At 37.3% G+C, this 26,784-nt stretch overlaps 1 protein-coding gene across 1 annotated transcript in view; it reads right to left on the reverse strand.

Annotated features, from left to right (window-relative positions):
* Positions 1 to 26,530, reverse strand: part of LOC126367179 (elongation of very long chain fatty acids protein-like) — a 42,560-nt gene extending 16,030 nt beyond the window's left edge. Inside the window, exons 1-4 of the mRNA XM_050010599.1 lie at positions 26,394 to 26,530; positions 2,064 to 2,209; positions 380 to 487; positions 8 to 88 (exon numbers count right to left, since the gene is read on the reverse strand). Of these exons, the coding sequence (XP_049866556.1) occupies positions 8 to 88; positions 380 to 487; positions 2,064 to 2,204 (330 nt within the window). The 5' untranslated portion in view covers positions 2,205 to 2,209; positions 26,394 to 26,530. The remainder of the gene's footprint in view (positions 1 to 7; positions 89 to 379; positions 488 to 2,063; positions 2,210 to 26,393) is intronic.
* Between the last annotated feature and the right edge of the window lie 254 nt (positions 26,531 to 26,784).

Consider the following 26,784-nt stretch of genomic DNA (forward strand, 5'->3'; position numbering starts at 1 on the left):
TTCTTACCCGCATAGCTGATGGTGATCTCGAGTAGTCCACTGGTTGACACCGGAAGCTGTATGTGGTGAACCATCCGCTCATTATACTCTGCGAAATAAATTATACTCTTAGCCAATAAGTACTTATGCTAGAGTTTATTATACTCGGAATATACTTGGAATAGGCTTAGACATTAGGTACGAAGAGACATATTAAACTTTGTTGTTTCCAGGTATCAAAAATATAAGGAAATATGCATTCGAAAAAATAAAAAAAATACCAGACTGGCTTTTTAATGGCCAGACAATAAATAATGTTGTTTAGAAAAACAAGAAACAGATAACATTATAAGAATAAGAAAAAATACTTAGACCAGAGGTAGACAAAAATAAAAATTACCTCATAGAACAGCCAGCAACTGAACAAAACTTGGAACAAGTTGTACCAGATCAGCACTTGCTTCAACTCAAAAGGTTTCCTGTTCGCCATTAATTTTGGCCCCAAATACTGTAAAAAACATAGAATTATTAATTATTATATTAAAATATGTATAACTATAAATAACGGCATAGAATATAATATTATACATCAAACTTAAAACAAAAGACAAAATATTTGAGTACTATATATCTTATAACACACTCTTATATTTAAGAGATAAATTTCTACAGCTGACCAGAGACAAAAATTATACATAATCAAACGAGACTATGATTATAATGAGATACTATTGATAGCGTGCTTCGGAGGGCACATTAAGCCGTTAGTCCCGGCTATTAGCCCTAAAAACACTACCGCCAACCCGCAGTGGTGCAGCGTGATGGAGTATGCTCCATACCCCCTCCGGGTTGATTGAGGGGAGGCCTGTGCCCAACAGAGGGACGTATACAAGCTGTTTATGTTTTATTTACTATTGCTCAAAAGTCGAGCTTAAAGCTCTTATACATTACTCCATCCCTCTTTCACTCAGATAGTTTGTTATTTATTTCATATTAAGTAAACTTAAAATAATAATACATCTAAAAAAATCTTAAATCCAACTCTATCGTATCCTAATTTTTACGCTTATTAATTATTCTATTTCATTCATTCAATAATATCCGACTGCTAGTTTTTCTAGCGAAATTATAAGTAAGTATTATACAAGGAATGACTCAACCAAATCCTTTATGCAACTTCCCGTTAGCCAAAATCAAGTATGCGCGACACGCGAAACTCGTACAACTTTAAACTTGATACTTGAACTTGATACAGTAAAGCTAAAGACGTTACATAAAATATAACAACAAGTTGCACAACAAACATGTGTCGCCGGCAGTTTCCAATAAGTAATACGTTTTTAATGATATTTAAATAACTATCATTACGATGTATGTCAACAAAGTAGATTATGACCTTGTGGAAAATTAAGAATCACGCTACAACTGGAGTACTCAGCGATTTACGTCAGTCTAGACTAAATGGCACACTTATTCTATTCTGCTCTGTCAGTAACATTACATAACAAATACATTATTGCACACACATGAAATACAAAAATACAAAAAAAGAGAAATAAAAAGAGTACAATAGATATTTAATATTATAACGAAATTGCGGAATAGTGCATCATAGGAGTACTTGTACATATTATAAAAATAATATACAAAGGAGATTCAGGAGAATAAGCTACACAACCTTCCATTTCTTGACGAATTTAAATCTATAAGCCAAACCCTTATTTTTAACAATCATATCTCAAGCTCAACTGTTGAGTTAAGCTCGCTTTTGTACATGTTTATTTCCGTATAATATATTTGTGTGCAATATAATATGAATACTTATTTTTAATCCTGAAGTGGTTTCATGTACAAAAATAACTTTACAACAACGTAAATAATTATTAACTCAGGTGAAGCGAAGGTTCATCTTGAGATGGAGGTACCTTTGACTAAACTATATAATAGGCGCGAGCTTATATGTTATAAATAATTTTACTAGATGTAGATCTCTTAATTTTCCAACTCTACTCGTATTCCTCCTTCTTTTTAAAATTATATATACTTATTTATTTTTTTGTAAATATTCTATCGCTAATACTCACTTTGACTGTGAAAACATATGTGAGACATATCGCCAGCGTGGGGAAGGGCGAAGACATGAGGAACCAGTCTTTGACTCTTTGGTCACTTTTGTTGTCCATCAGGTCATGGTAACCCTCAATTAGCCTATTTAGCACCTCCATTTTCGCTGTAACAAAAAGAAAACATAATTTAATAATTAATCTTTTAATAAAATGCAAAGTTATTACATACTTATTAAGTACTTAATAATCATACTTTTAACGACGCGAATTTCAATGAAGAAAAGTTCAATTTGTTAGAAGGAAACGAATTCAAATACGCTTTTTTTTTAAAACAATACGAAAAAATATGAATTGAAGTGTGACCATGCGTGCACGTGGTATTACGTGTGCAGTATGTGTATGAGTGTGGAACGAGTTTGTGCGTTTACTGTCCAAAACCAAGTTTACGAATGTCAGGGTGGACAAGTCCGCTTCGAATCGCCAATCAACTCCTCACTATCAAAAGTGTATTTACACACTCAAATAAAATGAAAACAAAGTGCAGCTGTGAACATTGCGAAATTATTAAGAGAATTTGTGAACATTATCACGGTTGGACACGGTTGGTTTCGAAACGATCGCCACATGTGATTGCTGTTAAAATTTATGTATGCTTTATAATAATAATTATATCTAACAAAATTCATGGGATAGTATGGAATAAAGAAGAATAACGTAAAATTTCAGGGCATACTTAAGTCTATACTGTAATTGGGATTATCGGATTCGTTTTAATGTTGTTTACAATTCCCAGTCTAAACTTATAATATTTCTATTTTAATATTTACAATGAATGTATTCATAATGAATCGTACACTGCTTACTATCATTTAGTTATGTGTCACGTCATGTCACGTCAGTTATTGTCACGATTATAATCGTTTTTGCAATTTTGTCGAACAACAAAGGCAATTCATCTTCTACCAAGGCATAGAACAATAGATTGATACCTTGTATCTAAAATCCCGATCACACACTAAGAATCCAAGGCTAATTGCTTGGACGTGAACACACTGATAATACCATAACTATTTACTATTTGAAATAATAACATGTATTAAAAGCTGTCACGATATCATGATTAAGCTTCAGATGCGTAGTCATGAGCAATATCATGTATCTACTTCAGAACTCTGTCGCACTAACATAACATTTGATATTTAGTGAGGCTTACAGTTCAATTCACCAAAAAAGTAAAAGTGACATGGTACTAAAATCTTGCTATCATTGTATTGTAGGTAAAGCTAAAGTAGCAGGTATTCGTATCTCAAATAAATAGTAAGCATAAACCTTATGTATGTTATTACAGACTCTTTACGCTAAGATTCACAAAGACTGTTAGGTACATAGGTTGTAAACGAATAATGCAATAGGTTCATTAGCCTATAGGCTACTAGATATTTAATTTTTAATAACTTTAAAACCTCTCTTGGTATGAAAGTTTTTAAAAGGATGCATAGAAAATAAACGGTTTTAAATTATCATATGATTGTTTAAAAACCATCTTCCTAGCTTTTCTTACGCCATAGATGGTTTGGTCAAAAATACCTACTACCTACGCTATGGCGTAAGAAAAGCTAGGAAGATAGTTTGGTCAAAAATCATATGAAAATTTCAAGCCGTTTATTTTCTACGTATCCTTTTAAAAACTTACATACCAAGAGAGGTTTTAAAGTTATTAAAAATTTAATATCTAGTAACACTATATACTTATTGAATCTTCTTATTGATTGTTAGTCAGTTTCTATTTCAGTTCAATCAACAAACAATTCCTACCATCACGCAACGCGATATAGCTAAATGTTCAGTAATCACTAGATATTAAAAGCTATTTATGATCCCGAGCATAATTAGATGAACAAAAATAAACGATAAAAACCTCACATAAATCCTTAAAAAAGTCCCCGGTCCATCAAAAGAAAACCTGATCACACTAAAAAAAAGTTATTAGGTATGTTGTTGTTGATGTGGTTTACCCGTTTTTTTGTGTTACAAATAAAAAAATACAAATAACTGTTCAAAATAGACTGGTCGTGGTCAAGTGATCGTTAATTTATTAAAAATGTCGATTCATTTTTTTTGTAACTTATTTTCGACTCTATGACGTGTGTGTTTTAATATAAGTAAAGTTATTCGTTTTTGTTATTTGTTAACGTCAACGAAAATAACATAATTTACGGCATAAGAGACTGATACGTGGGATCATTTATTTTATAACAGCCTTTGTGGTCTAGTGGTTAAGCATAAGGCTCACGATCTGAAGGTCCGGGTTCGATTCCCGATGCGGAAATTGTCGAAATCATTTTGTGAGACTGTCCTTTATTTGGTAAGGACATTACAGGCCTGAATCACCTGATTGTCTGAAAAAATAATTTGATTCCGTGTTTCGGAGGGCACGTTAAGCCGTTGGTCCCGGCTATTAGCCGTAAAAATACCTCCACCAACCCGCAGTGGAACAGCGTGGTGGAGTATGCTCCATATCCCCTCCGGTTGATTGAGGGGAGGCCTGTGCCCAGCAGTGGGACGTATATAGGCTATTTATGTATGTATGTATATCATTTTGATTTGGTAATAGAAGCCCATTAGGATGTTATTACTTTCTAGGTAATATGTTGATGATGACGGTGACACAACAAATGTAGAACTGCGTGTTCGTTATCTGACAACTTTACTTTTTCATTTATTACGATTTTACCGATATTTTATCAAATAATTAACAATTTTATTTGAGGTGGAAATAGTCGGATTAAAAAGTTCATCTTTGTTGAACACTATAATACCACATACAAAAACTCACGCCTATTCCCCGCGGCGTAAGCAGAAACCATGGAATCCCATTTTGTTATTGAAATTATTTAATCCATTTTATTATTTGGGATTAATTTCCATATTTGTTGAAATTTTGACCAATATGGTACTTGACAACCTAGTCAAATGAGATACTTTTTACGAAACGTCAAAACGAAAGTTTTCTTTGGAGTTTGTATGGAAATACTATCCTGTGACGTCATCAATAAAAGCGGTCAAACGTTGTGCTCTCTATTAGTCAATTCATAAATGACATTAGGAAATAAGTCGAAAAGTAAAATGACATTGATTTTTGACTATCTTAGACTGGTTTCTATTTCTAGATTAGCATTCTATAATTAACCTTTGGACGACCTCCGTGGTCCAGTGGTTGAGCGTTGGGCTCACGATCCGGAGGTCCCGGGTTCGAATCCCGGTGGGGACATATCACAATAAATCACTTTGTGATCCCTAGTTTGGTTAGGACATTACAGGCTGATCACCTGATTGTCCAAAAAGTAAGATGATCCGTGCTTCGGAAGGCACGTTAAGCCGTTGGTCCCGGTTACTACTTAACGATGTAAGTAAGTAGTCGTTACATGAGCCATGTCAGGGGCCTTTGGCGGCTCAATAATAACCCTGACACCAGGGTTGATGAGGTTGGTAATGTACCTCTCAATCCACACGATAGAAGAAGATTAACCTTTGGCCAAGTCAAATAACCTATTGGGGAAAATATTGTCCTGATGTGTATATTATTTGCTTTTGTATTATTGTAGCCTCTAGTGCAATACAAATGAATCGTAGCACAGGCTATATGTGGGCAACTATTTGAAAAGTAAGTCATTAAATATAATTAATTGGTTATTTGACATTGAATCAAGTGGAAATATCTCAAAACCAGTTAGATACTCGTGTCCGGAATTCCGGTATCACGAATATCCGGTTTAAACTACCTGTGGGTAGTGCTAGATGCATTTTTGAAATAAGCAAGTAGGAAATGTCTTTTTTTGACGTTGACTTTTTGTAGATTTTCTGGGCTTTGCCTACTTGGCCGGACAAATGGGTAGCGCTGAGGGATCTCACCTGGTACAAAATGGTAGAAAATGAGATCACTTGAGAAAGATTAGGGTAAAATAAATTCACATATCCCATCAATCTTTCTTGAAAAGTGATATCTGCCTCGTATTTAAAGGTCTATAATAAATACACGTTATCAGACGGATGTTTCAAAAAACCAGAAGAGATGTTTTCTCGTCTGTCTTAATCTGTCTAGGTTGTAAAAGTCAATGTCCCTGACAGGGTAATTAATTACGATTTGCATCGTCGTGCTTTCGGACCGCAAAAGTTAGAGGTCCGACTTTCCGGGTAAACTTGTTTGGCCATACAGCCTCATTGAAAAAAAAATAAACATAGGTCAACGACCGAGGATTGTTGAGACCTTACCATAATTAAGTTTTTTTTATTATCTAATGATAAGATTGATTTTATTTTTAGACGTGACTTATCGTAGATTTCCCTCGAATAACATTATCTACCAGAATAAGTTGTATTCATATTGTTCTGTTTCATACATCTTTAATTATAAAAAAATATTCACACTAATTAATTCGAATTATGATTCAAAACAAATGCAAAAAAATGATTCAAATTCATTTATAATTGCTTAGCTTATCTTAAGGACCCGGATACGACCTACACATTAAACCTCTGAATTAGGATCGTCCTTACAATCTAACACGTAAATACTCTTTAAATTACCCCCGATCGAGGCTATGAATCTCTGCTTTTTGCACCTGTTGCAAAAACGTTGTTGTTGTGGAAAAATACCCGCGTACTATACTGAATGTAAACAAACCTATTTCAAACCCAAAATTATAATTTGAGATTTAAATTGAATGGAACAGACGGCGAACATTTTTTTATTTGCTTAATAAATTATACACAAGTTTAAGTTGTTATAAAATGTTTCTAAAGAACTTCTTTTGGTTGTATGTATTACTACTACATTTACTGTTTGAGTAAAAAATATTTTACTTTCAGCTTGTGTAGTCTAAGGTAAGCATAAAATTAGAACTTCTTTTTTGTAAATTCTATTGTATAGAAGCGAACGAAAGCGTTACTGACAGCTCATATTTATATTCAATTATATTTTAAGAACGGTTTGATATTATCGAGGTTATATATAAAGGTTAATTTTCACTAGTTTTACAAGACTCTGCGTCGAGCGGCCGTCCCGAACGGTCGTTTGTTCAGAGGTCCCGAGCTGCGCCCCGCAGCTCCCCGCGCTGCGCCCCGCAGCCCCCCGCCGCGCGCCCCGCGCCCCGTGCCGCCATTGTCTGCCGGCTACCTGCTGGCGTGACCCTGCCGCCATACATTGAGCCAACAATAGTTCTTTTCAGAACTTGCTGGCTTATCTAAGTTTCAAGGTTAAAATAACGACTGTTATTTTACAGTTGCATCGATCTTAATTTAAAACCACAGTTTCGTGGTCCTCAGTGGATACCTTGCGGTGTTAACTAAGCTGAGTGGGACGTGGCCCTGGGGCGTCCGCTTGCCTCACTTTGAGGCAGGCATATTACCCGGACGGGGCTAGAACCACCGGCCTTGGGGTCTACCCTAGTCGACTCTAGCTGTCACCCGGGGTAGAGTGACCAATCTCTACCCCTTATTCTTTTCTCTTCGTGTTTCGGGGTGTAAAAACCCTCCGCACTTAGAGCATAGGAACCCTCTTGCACAATAAGATCGGCAAAGGGATACCAGCTTAGGGCACACCATAAGCACACATCCTCTTTGTTAACCCCAACCAAAGAGGCAAAACTCACTCTCACACACCCTCGAGCAATCCCACTCGAGTTGCGAAAGTTAGCGAGCGATCGCCTCAGAGTTTCTTGCGCCGCTTATTCTCTGAGGAACGCTTTTGCGAAGCGGTAGTAATTATTCTATAGCAGATTGGCCGTCCCTTAAAAATGGCCGACAGCTCCGAGCTGTGGGCCGAAATCGGTAAACTCATTTTGACGCATATCCTAGCGGATAAAAGCAGCGCGCTTTACGCTGAGATATGCCGTTTAGTACCGCAAGTTGCGGCGTTAACTTTGCCTTCCGCGCCCCGCGTTGATAGCCCTCGTGCCGACCGCGCTTCGCCACCCAGTCTCCCCGCGACCCCCTGCCCCACCGCGTCCTTCGCGTCGTTTCCCGGCCCTGCCCGCCCCACCGCGTCTCTTGCTTTGTCCCAATCGCGCGCGTCATCTCCGTCCCCTGCTTCCCTCCTCGCCGGTGACGATGAGGTATCGTGCGATGTTCGTATGGACGTTGCCGAGTCCGATTCGTCGTCGGAGTGTGTGGAGTCGTCCTCTTCGGAGGACATATTCACGCTCGTGGAGGGCCGTAAGGGAAAACGAGCCCGCCGTCACCGTGAATCTGAGCCTGCTAAGGTTCAGAAAACGTCCTCGGGAACGTCGATCCCCTCTTCCATCCCCGAGGTCCGTAAGGTCCCTTCCAGCCCTTCTAAGGCTGTCACTGAAGTACAAAAAGGTCCCACCCCTCCGCCCTTATACATGAGGGACAAAAATAGGTGGAATGAAGTCTCCCTTCGGGCGAAAGAGGAGAACATCGTAATCACCAGCGCCCGCACGACCCAAGATGGGATCAAAATCCAGGTCCCGTCATCTTCTGAGCATAGAAAGCTCACTTCGATTCTGAAAGGTAGAGGAATACAATTCCATACCTACGCCCTCCCGGAGGAACGTATCCTCCGTATTATTCTAAAGGGAATCCCTAAGGAGTGGGAAACCACTCTTGTTAAGGAGGACCTTATTAAAAACGGTTTTCCGGCTCTCGAGGTGCACCGTATGCACCGCGGTCGTGGCCAAGTCCCGTACGACATGGTCACCGTTATATTAGAAAGGACGGATGAGGGCAAGAAGATCTTCAACCTGAAGACTTGTTGCGGTCTATCTGGCCTTAAAGTTGAAACTCCCCATAAGGGAGGCCCCCCAACGCAATGTCATAGATGTCAACTTTACGGGCATTCTAGTAGGCATTGTCATGCCAAGCCTAGGTGCGTAAAGTGCCTAGGTGATCACGCTACCTCGGATTGCCTTAGAGGCAAAAACGAGGTGGAACCCCCTAGCTGTGTGCTGTGTGGTCAGCAAGGTCATCCTGCGAACTATCGCGGATGCACCAAGGCTCCACGCACCCACCATAAGGTAGCTCAACGAAGGGCAGCCCGCGCTGCAGCTTCCCAACCCGGTCCCACTAAGGCCCATATGGCCCCTTCCTCGCACTCTACTCGCGATTTCCCGGCTCTGCCACTCACGCAAACCAAACTCGCGCCACAGCGTCCATCTGCATGGATTCGTCCCCCGGCAATCGTCCGACCCACAAATCCGCTCCGCGCCCAACCTAGTAGCAACTTAGGTATTCCTGCAGCCACTCTTGCGCCTCATCCGGTTCCTGCGATGGCCCCTCAGGCCTCTGCGTTTCCTGTCAACCAGTTTAGGGAATTTAGTATTCTCTTTAAGTCGGCCCTTAGTCAACTTGACAGTTTATTAGACTCCCTGTCCCAATTTAAAGCCTAATAATGGATTGTACGAATAAAAGTAGAGTCAAACCGCGTTCCCTTACAATAGGTTTTTTCAATGCTGATGGCATCTTAGGTCAACGTGCAGAGATTCACGAGTTTGTAAAACATCATCAGGTAGATATTTTATTAGTGCAGGAATCTTTCCTCAAACCCTCTAATCGCGACCCCAAGATGGCGAATTATAATTTAGTGCGAAACGACAGGATCTTTGCGCCCAAAGGGGGCACTCTCATTTATTATAGAAAGTCACTTCACTGTATACCTATAGACCCGCCTGCCCTCACTGACATTGAGGCTTCGATCTGTCGAGTGGGCATGACAGGACATCAGCCAATCACACTAGTGTCGGCTTATCTATCTCCTAATAACTCTAAGAGGTTACTTAGAAGTGACCTCGAAGCCCTCTTTAATCTCAGTAATTCAGTCATAATTGCTGGCGATCTTAACGCTAAACATCTTTCTTGGAGTTGCTTAACAACAAACACAAGAGGCAGGGTATTAGAAACTCTAGCCGAGCCCCTCTATTATGATATAATAACACCATTGCAGCCCACTAGATATCCCCCTGACTTGAACCACAGACCAGAAATACTCGACTTGGCGCTTCTAAAGAACATAAACTTACGTTTATGTTCTATAGAAGTACTACACGAGTTACAATCCGACCACCGACCTGTTATATTAAAACTAGGCTCCCGTTTAGACGCCCCTGATAATCCAGCAACCCCTAAGACAGTACTGGACTGGGAGAAGGTGGCCGAAGGCCTCCAGTCTTCTAGTTCAGTATACTTAGATAGTATCCCAGTAGAAATAGCCTCCTTAGAGGAGGCCTCGACAGCTATTAACTCCCTCACGGATCACGTGAGGTCGGTTTTGAATGAAAGTTCAAAACAGGTTCCGGAGATGGAAGACCATCGCTGGAAACTGCCTACCGATATCCGTGATCTGCTAACGGAGAAAAACGCAGCCACCCGCGCATATGATTCCAATCGCACCGAGGAATGTCGCCGTCATTTGCGTCTCTTGCAGCATACTGTAAGAAAACGTATTAATGACATGCGACAGAATCGGTGGGATAATCTTTTGAGCGGCATTGAGCCCCACCACCAGGCCATCTGGCAGCTGTCTAGGTCTCTTCAAAAGGATACGGTTGTTCCTACTCCTCCTCTCAATAGGCCTAACCAACCTCCCGCTTTTGACGATGACGAAAAAGCCGAATGCCTTGCCGACAGTCTCGAAGCCCAATGTTCGCCCAGTACTCTCCCTATCGATCGTAGGCACCTCTCGACGGTGAACTCTGAAGTTCAGCGTAGGGCTTCTGTACCTCCCACCGATCCTCCTCTTCCACAGGTTACTGAGGAAGAGGTACTAGGTATCATCAAAAGATTTCATACCCGAAAAGCCCCTGGCTCAGACGGTATCACGAATCGTGTCCTTAAAAACTTCGGTGCTCCCCTCATCTGCTTACTAACGGCAATATTCAACGTCGCCATGAGCAACTGCGTCTTTCCACAGCAGTGGAAAGAAGCAATTGTAATTGGTATACCAAAGCCTGGGAAACCTAAAAACGAACCTTCCAGTTACCGCCCTATAAGTCTCCTCAATACCATGGGGAAGATTTATGAGCGGCTCATATTTGCTAGATTACGGGACTACGCCGAATCCAATAGTCTTATTCCACCAGAGCAGTTTGGTTTTAGAACCAAACACTCCTGCGTTCAACAAGTGCACCGTATTGTTGAACATATCTCCAGTAGATTAAACTTAAAAAAACCTGTCGCTACGGGAGCGCTCTTCTTCGATGTGGCGAAAGCGTTCGACAAAGTCTGGCACAACGGCTTGATCTACAAGCTTTATTCACTGGGAGTGCCAGACCGTCTCGTGCACATCATACGAGACTTCCTCTCAAATCGAACCTTTCGCTACCGCGTAGAAGGGACGCTCTCGTCACCGCACCCGATACATGCCGGAGTCCCACAAGGCTCCGTCCTCTCCCCTTTACTATTTTCATTGTATACTAGTGACATTCCCAAATCCCCTAATACCGAATTAGCTTTATTTGCGGATGATACAGCCATCTATTCTTCGTGCCGTGGTCGAGTTATGATGACCGGAATCCTCCAACGCGCGGCCAATGCCTTGGGCAAGTGGTTTCGCAAATGGAGAATCGAGGTAAACCCGGAGAAAAGTGCAGCGGTGTACTTTTCAAAGGGCTATTATAACACGCCACGGTCACGCCGTCAACTTAAAATCATTAAGATGTTTGGCAAGCCGATCCCTTGGGAGGAGCAAGTCAAATATCTCGGCGTAGTCTTAGATAGACGTCTTACTTTCAAGGCCCATATCAAACGTGTGCGCGATCGCGCCGCGTTTGTAATGGGCCGTCTTCACTGTCTTCTTAACAAGCGAAGTAAATTGTCCCTTAGGAATAAGGTGAAAATCTACACGACTTGCATCCGTCCGATCATGACCTATGCAGGGGTAGTTTTCGCTCATGCGAGTCCCTCTCAAATCCACCGTCTACAGGTAATACAAAATCGTTTCATGCGGAAAGCCACGGGAGCTCCGTGGTTCCTTCGCAATGAAAATCTGCACATTGACCTAGGTCTGCCAACCATTGCCCAATGGCTCAAATTAGCTTCCAAACGTTTTTTCGATTCTGCTCCGCACCACCCAAATCCCCTGGTAGTTGCGGCTTCCGAATACATCCCGCTTAGGGACGGTACTGAAAAGTATCGGCGTCCGAAGGACGTAATATACGATCCCGACGACCCGATTACTCTAGCCATAGAGGCAGCCAATCAGCTCGCGACACCAAACACTTCAGGACCCCGATACCGACCCCGCCGGCGTGGTCGACGATTTCCCTCATTCAGCGCTTATCGCTATCGACCCACTAGGGTCGATTAATTCTTTCAAATATTTTTTCTCTCAGACGACGCCCTGAGCCGAGGTTCGCGCCCAACTGGGCACCCTCAGGCCTGTTGTCTTAAACGTTGTACCGGGTGAGAGCCTTCAGCGCTCCCCATTTGTCCGGCCAAGTAGTTAATGCCATCTGCGGCAAATCTACAATAAGTCACGTCAAAAAAAAAAAAAAAAAAAAAAAAAAAAAAAAAAAAACTAGTTTTACAAATATCGCGTTTGGGATCAAACGATCCCCTAAATTGTAATCCTTAAAAAAAATATTAAAAACAAATATTTTTTCTCAGGTTTATCAGTATGTAATTATGTATATAACCTAAATTTTAATATCTAACTTATTTAGCCTAGTTAATCTAACCAACCTACGACATAATGTTATATAATTAAAAACTCGTCTATCTTGTTAAGTTGGCAAACGGCAAACTATTTTTGGTTTAATAGAATGATTTATAATAATCGTATATTACTTTGACCACTTCAAGGATGTCTATTCTAATTTTGGCTTCAAAATTTACATGCGCATTATGCGCATAAACTTTTGAATTCGGCAAGTACTTAATTGAAAATTTTACTTTTACATTTGCTATTACAATTTTGTTGTTGTTACCAACGTTTCTTGATCCGGAACTTCAGGCGAGGAAAATTTACTAACATATAAATCTATAGATGTGGAAAGCATATGCGATTACTCGAAGAGGAAAAATAGCAAAGAAAACCAACATTTGTATTTACTTAAACTTATATAATAATTACCCATTGAAAACACATGTCACTCTTTACAATTTCGAAGAATAACAAGTTAACAATGAGGATAAAAACTAGAAGCTCAAATGTACTCGGCAGCAATGTTGAGTATTCCTAAGTTTTGTCAGTTCACCATACTGTCAAGCTAAAATTCGTGATAACTGCTATAAAACATGAAGCAACGTGAAGTGTATCCCGTCTGAAGGATGAGTTACGAAAACGAAAAAGCAGCCAGTTTGAAAAAGGCAGTTTTGATTCAATATAACTTTTTCTAAGTTTTCTCCTTTCGAATTTTTAGTGAATAAATATAACACTATGATTTTGTAGTTAAACGCCGCGCAAATAGTTATAGTGTAAAAAAATAACCAAAACAATATTTTTGTTTACTCAAATAGTATGAGGAACTGTCAAAATTTAAGAGCACTCTACAGTAGCGACACCTGATGGGAGAAATATGCAGTTTATATCCTCATTCTAACTTTTCTATGAATCCAAAAATAGTTTAATATGATATCAGTTTAAAAAGTAATAAATGGGCCTGACCTCATTATAAGACCACACCTACTGTAAATTATATATACCTAGTTACGTTACGATATATTATCACAAAAAAACTGAAGATATTTTAAAAATATGTGTTTTGGGTAATGAGAAAGAGGAAAAACGCACTAATATTATTAATTATTTAGGAATTATATATTACGTGGATATGGAAAAGTTATCCGCATTGTAACCGATGCTTCTTCCTACATACTATGGAGCGCAATGGATATATTATCACTTAGCATTTTTACAAGCGTCTATAAACATTTTATTGCTATTAGAATACTTATACGCGAAGTATGTGCAGTTATTTTAATGTTAAGGTGATTCGTTTTCCATACAAAAGTTGATGCAGTGCTACAGGAAAACGGATAGAGGAATATTGTTATAAAACCGATAAATAGTAATATTTTGGTGTATTATTTTCGCAAACTAACAAAAATTTTGGATCCGAATACGAGAAGTACCATATTTCAGACCCTCAATTTTGATCAATTCTACATTTGTAGTGGTGCAGATTACAGTGTATTTGCTGAGCGTGTAGTGGTGTCAATGTTAGTTTGTGTGCGTGATAGTTTTTTTTCTCTAAAGGCTTTGACTACTTGACAAGTGTAATAAGAATGTCAGTGACAATTTATAAAGAGATTTTGTATGAATAAATAAAAACTAAAAATACTACAATCTGAGAAAAGGAGTATTGGAAAAATATTTTTGTTTTAACGCATATTATTTAAACATTTTTAAATAATGGGTAAGTACCGTGTTTTAAAAGAGGACATATATTATAATAAAAAATCAATACATAAAATGAAATGGCTGTATGGGCATAGTTCATTTTGCCTTACCCTTCGGGGAAAACCAAATCAAAAAAAAAGTTGTTGCATTTGCCGGCCTAAATAGTAGTCATTTATAATTAATTGTTTTTCCATCCAACATACAGATTTATTTATATTCTCTTTGCCGCGGACTTTTTGGTGGGACCGGGAATGGGAAGGTTGCTTTCTTCATTGAATAATCTAAATAATCAATACGAAGTGGTGTTTTGTGGTTAATGATCACATTAAGTTAGTCGGAAAACATTCCCGATAGTATTATTAAATCGGAATATTCAATAAACAAAGTGTACCTATCTATTTTCGCTTTGCGCCAACAAGCCGCTTACTTCGTTTGGGGTTCGGAGTAGGAGTCTGTGTGGGGGCTTAGGTTTCATCATTTCATTAATCATCATCAAGAAAAAAAAACACAAGACATGGCTGTATGGGCATAGTTCCCTTTGCCTTGCCCTTTGGGAAAAAAAAATAAGATAAATTTTGAAATTCTTATGTATAATAAACAAACATCACAGACATCATGACAGATCTAAAACTAACGAAAATCTTTTTTCTATTTGACTTATTTATGAATTTTAATCAAGAAAACGTGATAATAAGTTCGACAGCAACCAGTTCAGGTCCCCGAAACAGCCCATTTCAGGCCGCGTATATATGGAAATACTACTTCAATACGTCCCAGCCTCGTCTTTTTTTAACGTCCTCGTTAAAAAAAGACGTCCTAACCTGAACTAACTAACCTAACAATAAACACCACGCGTAAATATAAGTCCAGAAATGCGCTGCAAGTCGTCTGGACTGGGCGCGAAAACAACATAGAATTCGATTAGCTGCTAAGTGTCCCGCATGCTATAACCAGCTGTCACTGACATACGTATGAAGTCCCGCGGATTTTATTGGAACTAAATGACAAGTCATAATAATTATATGCGGATACTGCGACATCAGCGCCGTGCTTGCGGGACGTCCTGAAGCGCTATTACATCTTTCAAACGCGATGCGTCAAAGTTTGAACCGACGCAATTTAGGAAAAATCTACCTTATTATTACTGTACTGTGATCGTTATTTGTAAAATCATACAATACATATACACAATTCTTTATACACAATATAATTATTATGACATATTGTGGACTTTTCGGTAGACCTACAAAAAAGGAACAATTCAATCATACATTGTTTTGTTATATCTCAATGGGCTCAGGCAGCGTTTTCGCCGAAAGCTCCAAGTCGGCTATATTTGTAACGATAATTATGTTTGACATTCATCATCATTTTTGAACCATTTTATACAAAAAAAATATACTTGTATAAATTATATACCCTAAAGCACGCCCATGAATCACTCTACTCATTGGTGAAAACCGTATGAAAATCGGTTCAGTAGTTTTTTAGTTAGCCGCATGTTCACTGATGCGATTAATGCCTGTTAGAAATTTACAAAATAAAAAATACGGAAATTACGGAAGGTACTTTAGTGCAAAGTACATTATTGTATAATTATAATATTATTGGTAAAAGTGATACTTTTTGAAAATTCCGTAACAAATAGACGGGTTCGCCAAATTCAATTGTAAAAAAAAATACAAAAAGTAAAAACAATTAAAACATGCACTTGGGTTTGAACCGTGAAACTTAAGAATGGCGGCGACTGCTTTACCAAATGCGCCATTTAGAAGTTAGAAGTAGACTTCAAATTATGCATCTCTTTTAATAGCTAACCTAGTTCGCATGTGTGTGTGACAGCTTCGTGTTTGTACACAAATTGAAATGACACCAACTTTTGATGCAATGTTTTAATATGATATCTGCAGTAAATACTTTAAAATTGTAGCTTAACTTAAAGATAATGTATGTAAGATTTCGCCACCTAACATTTCACTGGGTCAGAACTCAACACTAAACGAATAAATGGAAAAAATACGAAAACTGCAGAAGTAACGCCATCTGCTGACGCAGCGTTACCTAGCTGACTGAAATGCATCACCTTAAACTCACAGATCACAGACATATAGTTCTGATAAGTGCAAGCATTAAAAAAATATCAACGGATTCTTTGATGTTACATTTTCCCTATGCGAATTTTTGCAATTTTTTTTCTAAAGAATAGCCAATAGTTCCGTGTGAAGTTGTCAATCCAGAAAGACTCGATTTTCTCGATGGAAGTCTATGGAAAAGCGTAGAAAATACATCTACTTACACCGGTTATTGTTTTCACGTCCGTTTAGATTATCATGCCAGTGGCGTACTGATTTTTCTCAGCTGTGATTTAAATGATAATATAAGTTATAATATTATATACCATATGAATATATTACGCGAATGAGATTTACGGTAGGTAATCGTGGAAAATGAGATAAGTTGTGGTCGACACGCGGTCATTTTGCGGTTTGGTATGCTTGTTGGTAAATAGGTGACAAGTAGCGCGTGTTGGTGCCTGGGTGCAGCGGATTTATTGCGCATTGACAAGTGTGTGCGCGGGCGCCGCATACACACGACGTCGTTGACGCGCGCGGTGTGGCCCTGAGCCGGCCCTGCCGCCACCCTGCGCCTGCGCTCCACTTGCATCCGGCCCTGACATTACCCACAACGGCATAACTCCAACATTTCCTACAATATTTGCGTGATACTCACCGATCAACAAAGGGCAATTTCCGCTGCTGACTAACCGACGTATTTTTTAATTACTTCGATGACAAAAGATTGCGAATACAAGACTTTACTATAATCTTGATCACGTCAGACAAGGTGTTATAATAACTATTGGAACCGTCATCAGCTGCGCAGTAAAATGATGGGATTTTCAATAAAATGTAGTCTGTAAGTACTTATATGTACTTACTTACATTTATGTATGGTTTACCATGCAGCACAAAAGTCGCCGTCAGCTTTACGTAGGTTTAGGTAATAGGTATGTGTGCTGACCGATTTTCGCATTTAGTGGTTAGAACCGCAGCTATTAAAGACAAGAGATCAACTACTTATAATTATACATTGCGAAAATTACTTAATTCTATCGCTTTGTAATTCGACTCCAATGCCTTATGAAATAAGATATGCGTAGGTACTGGAAACCTTCGGCAAAATGTCTGGAGTTTGTGTTCTAGAAAAGTGTTATACCTAAGTAAACTGGTGATTATGTTTGTGGCGGTTATGTTTGTATCGACATAATTATCCGCCATACAGATATTGTGCTTCTATGCTGGAGTGGGAGCGAATAAAAAGCATGAAAATCGGTCAGTTGCTTATCTTCCCAAGCATCATAGCAGTCTCAAAAGTAGATAGAGTGGTTGTCTCCTCAATAACATGGACTATTACATTATGGACGATGAGGCTGTCACACTGTCATGGTATTGTTCACACGTCCATATTAGAACTTCGAATCAATAGTGGCTTGAAGTAGTTTTTTTCATTATTTGTGATTGTATCCAACCCTTTAGGGGTTACAAGCGTGATTTTAAACAGGCATTATGGTTTGCGGAATAAATGCGGTCAAGTGTATCGGCGTAAGACTACGCGTCGGGTCCGGTTTATGTTATCGTCCTTATGTCATATATAAACAACATGTAAATAACGCTTTAGTACACGCAAGACCTTGCGCCTCGTTGGAAACTCCACGTTACCCGCCTTACGTGATACCAATATTATCATTAGATTATTTACATAATTTTGGATTAAGTAAATAACAATTTTAAATAAATATGCAAGGAAATATAATTAAGGATGTTTTCATATATTTTACAACAACATGGAAATATATTTATTACGTTCGAGCCCTTCGTATTATGTTTGAAATAATTAAGAAATTACTTTAAACTTAAAATGATTTATGATATTAATAACTTACGATTTTGTAAGCTACAAGTTTATCACAAAATTCTTTGTAGCAAGCTTCAATTTGCATTTATTCGTAATATTTTAAGTTTTGGGATATATACCGGGTGACCGGGTTTAGTCCTAGTTTATTTCCTCTAGAGGGCGCCACATTGAATTTTACGTGACGTCACATAACCTATAACTACCTGACGATTAAGACGCTTCTAGTGAAACATTTTTATTAAATTCTGACAATTGGTTTAGAAGTTAGGTGATAACAGACGAGCATACATACATAGCGGTGAAACACATAACACTCATTTTTGCTTGACCGCAGTCGGGTAAAAAGAAGAAAAGATTAAAAACCTGAATATAAAGCAGGAAACTAACAAAAAAAAACGACTATATAAATACTTATATAGCAAATTTATGATTCGAATCTATTTTTAACTAAGTCATTTGGCAAAAGGCTCACGCGGCCGACCTGTTCGCTATCGGTCAAGCACTGTATCTTGGGTGCTTGCCGGTTAAAGTATTATTTAAATAGTTATGCAATGCGGATGCCAGCCTGTTTGGTTCTATACACATGGCAAAAATATGTTTTTTAGTTACTTAAATATACTTCGCTATTACTTAGCCTATCCCATCCATCGTTCAACTATCAGCCGTCCTACCTAACGTAATAGGTAGCCAGTTGAAATATTCACAGAATATTGTGTAATTTATTATGGAAGATGTCCTAACATAACAACATACATCCATCGCGAGATGAACTAAGTACCCCAGCTTCACCTGAGCTTGAAGCACAACGCGGACACTTCATATAAAACACCGCCGTTTTACACATACACTACACATTGACATTATCGTATACGCGCATTTGTGTGTGTGTGTGACATCATATACGATTGCAGAATAAAGAAAATAAAGAGTATGACCGAGGCTGGAGTGGGATAAACCTAGCTCAGCCGCTGGTAGGGAGTGGAGAGTTGCCGTTCTATACGTAGTATTATTGCTTATTCTATGATTAAAGTTAGACCATTAAACAGACAACCGCGGTAGCAGCGATTTGTTATCCTAACAAACAATAAAAAGAACCTCTATCGTAAGTCTAAGCTTATTTACCTACTTATTAGGTTGCTATTCATGTGTTTAATCGGTTAAATAGGTCATGCAAAAATAGGAAATGAATATGTGTTTATCTTGGTTAGCAGACTTAGCAGTACTTACTTGAAAATAAATTCATTGTACTTTAAGATTGTGCAAAGATATTAAAGATTTACTTACGACCTCGAATGTTATTATTGCTAAATGTCTAACCCAATTTTATATAGGTAGCTGAATAAAAAATATAATGCAATAAAATGTATCATAAAAAAGAAAATTGTGCATATAATGCCCTTGGTAATTTATCGTTACAACATTTTAAATATTAAAATATTATTATTTGCAGTAGAGCGTCATAATAACTACTTACTCAAGTATTTTTATACACTTCAAGTACTAAGGTACTTACATGTTTTCCTAAAATAAATAATTTCTCAGTCATTTTGTATTGAGATTGAACTAAGTGAGTGTTTATCATATTACAAATTGAATTTGGTTAGTTTCGTAGGTCAAAGATAAATTATGAAATTCTGATTACTAAATAAAAACAGTTGCAAAGGTGACAAAAAACTTTTTCATTATTCTATTTAACTTATTTATGAATTTTAATAAATAAAAATGTAATAATCAGTGCGACGTTTTGTCATGTTTTTATATGACGTCACAGGTTGCTTTTCATTTTAATTCCATAGTAATCACGTGTTTTAACGTTTAGTAAAAAATAACTAATTTGACAAACAAACTATCCTTAACCGTGTAGGTATTACAAGAAACAACATTAAGGACCATAATCAAGTCACGTCTCAACATAAACCCGTTCACACTTCAGGTACTTACGCAGTGTCGACAATCAACAATATAGAAATCGAACGTAATATTATACCAACAAATATCACATACGTTGCCTAAAAGACGCCTGGCTAAACATACATCGTTTATTTTTCCGTCTAACCGTATTTAAACTTATGTACGCAGTTTAAAGCACTTTTAAAGAACGTCAGTTGAATATAAAGCTTTCAATTATAGTCGGCGCTCTTTGTTATGGTTTTGCTTATTATAAGACACTATTAAATAGTTTTAGTAAGTAAAGTAAGTACATAAAAAATACGCTATTCTGTACGTTTCATGGGTCAGCAGATGATCACTGTGGAAAATGGAAATTATTTAAATGATGAATAAAGATTCAGAGTTTTGCCGGTCCGCGGAGTTCCGTGTTGCTCTATGAAGTTTCATCGTAAAAAGTAAAAAAAAGTAAAAATTATTTATTTACCGAATAAAGTAAAATTAACACAAGTTAATAGCGGGCCGTGCACTAGGGTTTCCCCTGTATCGCAGTATTTATATATTATTCGTTCTACTATTTATACTTAGTCAAGCGCTGCGGAACAAAATATTTATCAGAGTATTTTATTTAACTAATATTTGTTTTCCATAAGTATTAACCATGAATATTAAACTATTTTGTTACTGTACGTAAAACCCTTTGTTTTATAAGTAATAAAACCGCTTTGTATGCAACAATATGAAATCTTAGACGAACTCTTGCAAATACCTAAGTGCAATGTAGGTTTAGAAATATAACAGATTCAAATCTATTTCAATATTACTAAGCAAATAACACTACTTTAGTAAGATTAGGTCGTAAGCAAGTGTAATAACTCAAAGTAGTGGATAACATCAAAGTTGGACAAGGATCGTGTCACTTCAAATATCCTTGAATGCGACGGAATCGTAAATCTAAAATTAAATTACCTTAAAATTAAGTGAACTGTAAAATAAAATAATCCTCAACAGATCTTTAAGTGATTCAAAATTGGCGAAATAATTGCACATGAAGGTCATTGAAAAAAAAAGGAGAAAAAATATTACTCTCCTTTTATAACCGCTCTTTGGTAAATTAAAAGATTCCAAGGAAACCCCGATTAAGTGCAAAGATAGCACTTACAGAGCCGTTTACATAGCATATCATGCCGATTTGGTTCTGCACAACAAGTTCATTTAAAAATAAGAACTCGTTTTGAATGTACATTGTCGCACACATAATTTACTACTCGAGTCATCGCACTCAAAGTATAGTAAATGTTGCAGACGTAAAACAAAGAAAAATTGAGCGAAAGTAACTGAGTGCTTTGCTACGATTTTTACTTAAACCGATATATATGTACATGATATCATTTCCCAGGATTGCCTATGGGTGTGTTCTGTAGACAATTACTAAGTAATACCAACACAACGCGTTGAACCGAGAAATAGGCGTTTTAATACTAGCTATCGGTAATGAAACATCACGAAACCTGTTTTACACCTATCCCGCAAAGATGTATTGAATTAAGAAATAACTGGTAGGACTATAAATAAAGAGTAACTAGGTAACTAGAGGTACGTCACTACGACGAATGAAGCAAAAACTTCTGCTTTATTAGAGCTGAGAAGCAAATGTAGAGTAATGAAACGTAACGAACCTGTTTTTGTCCAGTAAAGAGGAATTGTCGAGACGCGATATATATAACGAATAAAATGAACTTTATAATATATCACAATAGCACAGAAATGCTATATAAAAGTAAGAGTATGTCAGCGGATGCACTTGCACTGACCCGGCCACATTCCGCCCACGGTGAGCCGCGTGTGGACAATCCATGGAATTTCCCACGTTTACCCGCCATACCTGAATAATACATCATCTATATACACGGCACATGCAAATTCCCAAGACATGCTTTATGAATATACCCCTTTCGTACAAATCGAATATACGACAAGAACTTTATAAAAAGTAGATCAGGTACACTTCTGAACTGGATTATTCAAACTGGTATTATTCAGCCCGGATGACAATCATGCGCGTCATAAGATTATATTTATTATAGGGTTATGACATAACCGACTTTATAGAGTTTTTATTGATTTATAAAGTGCATAATATATTTATATTTGCGTGGTTAGGTACTCATAATAGGCAGAGATATGGCTCACCGCCTATCACGTTGGTCTAACAGAAATCCCGGTGAGGTGTGGGTACTTGATTTATCTTGCGATGGATGTAACATATATACTGTGACTAGGCCAATTGGGAATATAGTCGTGAGCTTATGTTAAGAATGTTATAATAATGATATTTATAGATAAATTCCGCTAAGTTTTCTATATATTTGATTAATTATTTAAATAATAAAAAGCAATTAAGTTATCGGACGTTATTTACGTTCCAATTCACGGTAAACAACCACATTAATCAATTAAATTGAACTTAAAAATGCATTGCGGCCCGAGTATAGGATATATGTTTGAAAAATCATTAAGATAACCGAGTTATTAATATCGTCATAGTGGCAGTAGCAGTCTGTATTAAAATTGTTGGTAATGACTTTAGAGATCAAAATTGTCGAGAATTTTCTTGGTGGGTAAGCGAGAGAGTGACGAACTCGGGCGGTTTTCTTGCAACATTTGCGAGTGGTTGCGAGAGACCGGAACGTTGCGACAGTAGCTCAGGCGCTCCACTCAAGCGCATTCCATATCCTGAGAGCCTCGAGAAGTTCAATGTCACTGCACTTGTTACCCACCCACACGTTACGTCATCCTCACCCTTGACACCTTCTCCTAAATACGACTAAAATTAAATTTCCATGGTATCAATTTAAATTTAATTTCAGAAGCATCTTAAGGACGCTCACAACTATCACTCTACAGAGTATCCGAAAGGAGAAATAAACTTTAAAACCCAAATCAGATAATACACTTATTTTATAATCTACACTAAGTCACGTCAAAAATATAAAAAATAAAATAAAAATGCAACGGCTACATAAATACATAACATAACATAAACAGCCTATATACGTCCCACTGCTGGGCACAGGCTTCGCCTCAATCAACCAGAGGGGCTACATAAATATCTGAAATAAAATAATTCTCGTGCGACTTTATTGGTAAACAGTCGTGCTGCTTTAAAATCCTAAAATAAATAATAATCCTAATCATAATCCTAATTGTTTAAAATCCTTAAAGAACAAAAGTACGACCTAGGTCAATCACCGCTTAAGTAACTACGCTTACAATAAAACGATCTTAAATTCCGACTAGTTAATTATAACTCAATGGGTTGCAAGTAACTATAGACTGTTTATTAGGTTTTATTATTAGTTTTTATTAAGTACATTACCAGCAAGGTCTCCGTGACAATATGTCTACTAGCGAGGCGGAACACTTTCCAACTTTTTATATCTCTCCATCGATCGCGGCACGGACAATGTCGAAAATATGGCAATAAATATTGCAAAGCAATACTAGTCAACATATTTCAAAAGAAGAACCTACCACTTAAAAATGCTCATTAATATCGCTTAGCTATCGATAAATCGTTGTTACAGAATGAAAAAGTGATCAACTTCCTTTATGTACCTGATGAATAGATTACACGTGTATAAGAAAAATGGATGGTAGGTAACCTTACATAAACTCGTATTCAATGTCAACGGGAAAGCCTAGTCAGTTTTATGAATGCATTGCGATATTTGTTAACTACGTGTTGTCATATTAATTCGAGGCAATAACATCTAAACAGAATGTGCATTTGACCAATGTCAATAGGTTAAGTACTTGAACTGCTGCACTGCTAAAACAATTGACGAAAATATTTTACAATTCATAAAACGTAATGTTGTCGTAATAATTATGTTCTATATGACATTTTTGTCCTCTTTTTAAACCTTGCAAATCCGTTTTACGAGTAGGCACGGTTAAGTATTCATAAACGTATTCCTCAGTCTTCCGTATACTTGTAAGTATGTTGTAGTAGTTCAACTGTAGATCTATCTACCTTTTGCTAAGCCATAAACATCGACGTCAATAAATCAATTCGATTAAAAACTGCACGCAACACTCGCTTTAAGGCCCCATGCTTTTGAAATGAATTTTCGAAATATTATTGTGATTGATAATCTCTTACTGATTATGATAATTTAAAACGGTTTCAAAAGCCCTTCGGATTCAACATCATTCAACAATTCCGAAATTTAAACATTCTCATTATTGTATTTCGAAAGTATGAGAGTCACTTGAAAGAAGTTAGATTGAAGATGACTGAAGGTCAAGTGTAACCCATAAGGCCAGTCATTGTGGACGTTCATTTCATAAAGAATTGCGTTTCAAGGGAATCTACAGGGCCAAGTTGGGTAAATGCAATGATTCAGGTAATTATAGACTATCATTCAATTGACGAGACAAAGCCGCAGCAACATCAAACTACTCTTATAATACTGCAGGAAGAATATAAAATCATTTGACACGATGGGATTCGAGTTTCACAAGTCTAGTTCCTTACTACGTTCAAGAAGCAATCAAATTAGCACTCATTTAACAGTACCCAAACAATAGGGTTGTTAATCGTACATATAAGGGATCCACGCGCGGTCAAAGGATCGGTATTATATAATGTATCTATTTATAAATTAATTTTCATATCAAATCATTAGAGTTTGTCCAGTTCGTCAACCTTGAACTTTCGATACCCTGACGCTGAGTTGACGCTTGAAGGCAACATGATTCTATCGCAATTTCTCAACAAGCCAACGTGATTGTTTGCATAGGCTTGAGGCAAATCTTTATTTGATTATGAATCAAACGTCAAATATACGTATACGCAGAGAATGTTCGGTTCCTTCTGTTGCTGATGATAAGTATATACTTACGAGCCCGAGTGTTTGTATATATAAATCTGAGCATATCTAGTAGAGTTTGTAGGCTTAAAAAGCTTCTCTTATTTGTCGATGTGTCACTAGGTAAACTGATATATAGTACGGATCAATTATCGAAGTCGCGCTAGCATGTAAACTCTTTACAAGTTTAAAACGGAACAAACTTTGTATCCATGCAGATATATAAAGTATGGATCGTGACTGTGCCTGTCAAACACAATGAGGAACCGCAAGATGAATGGTTTAGGTATCAAGAAGGTCTAAGTACCGAGACAAATGTGCTACGCGGTATGTGGCACAAGCAAATCATAAGGGCTCATAAGAAAGGAACTTTCTCATAGAAACTTAATGTAAGGATTCGGTACGGTGATTCTTGAGGAAATTAACATCACATCAAGGTTAAGCTTTAGGGGACCATAATATCCAAGGGAGGAAATAGCTCAAGTTGTCTTGAAAATTACTTGTGGCTCTGTCCACCCCATTAGGGATTACAAACGTAAGCTTATATTTATATCTAGGTGATTCTATTGCCTATAAAGCTTTAAAGGAGAGAAACATTTTCCAAGTAACAAAATTATGTCAACAGATATATTGAACTAGATGCTCTAAATCGGATAAGACCACTCTATGACGTGTACATATCTATTATATTAACCCATATATATTTATCTTTCCCTAAAACTCTTGCTTGTTTGTTCATTTTCGTAACAACTTTTACTATAAACCTTGAATATATTTCATTTTATATGCTTAACACTTACGTATATATACATTTACAATTGTGTCCATTTGTATTTAAATAAAGCTTAGGTGCAATTTTTGACCTTTAAACTTTCTCAACTTAACAAAACGAGCTTTTATGATTTTCTTATTTCGATAATAACGTGACTTTTCATTCACCAACATCGATTTCAAGTTCTTAGAATGGAAGGTTTTATTGCGAGAAAAAGAGGAACAAAAATATAAACAAGGAATCTGGGTTAGCCCAGCCTAGCTGCAGCCGTAGCTGCTATGCCCAGCGGTGGGCTAGTTAAGCACTTGTATAACACAACATAATAATGAAAAGTATAAAAAGAACGAATTAATACATTGTATACATTAAGTGAAAACTACAGGGGTCAATCATTAAAATAGATAATTGAATTTACTTTTATTTAGACAATGAAAATCACTTCATCTAACTTAATAAACTAATTTGATTTTATTTTTATTTTATCAGTTAGTTTAATTTAATTATAAAAAAATATTAAAAAGTAACTTATTTGATGTAAAACTCACCGTCTTGTGTCCCTGCACCAGTATTCACTAAAGCACTTGCAATGCAATATTTACAAGGAGATTGACCGTTTCAGTATCGCGAACTGAGAGGAGCGCGGGCAATCGCGGGTCACTATTCAACTCGTAATGTGCGCGCGCGCCGCCTCCCTCTGTATATATCACGGTTTGCCTTGACGTCACTACGATAAGGACTCAGCACAATCAAACACAACTCATCCGTAAAAAAACGTGGTCTATCTCCGATTATATATTATGTACTACTTAATTTCATACGATTTGACAAATTATTGATTATTTCTTTCATTAATTATAATAATTTATAAACTAGATTTTTTACTGATCTATCCGAAACTTAGAGGTTATAAACTCTAATAAACTGTGAATCTGTCAT

This window comes from Pectinophora gossypiella, chromosome 5, assembly GCF_024362695.1.
Source record: "Pectinophora gossypiella chromosome 5, ilPecGoss1.1, whole genome shotgun sequence".
Lineage (NCBI taxonomy): Eukaryota > Metazoa > Arthropoda > Insecta > Lepidoptera > Gelechiidae > Pectinophora > Pectinophora gossypiella.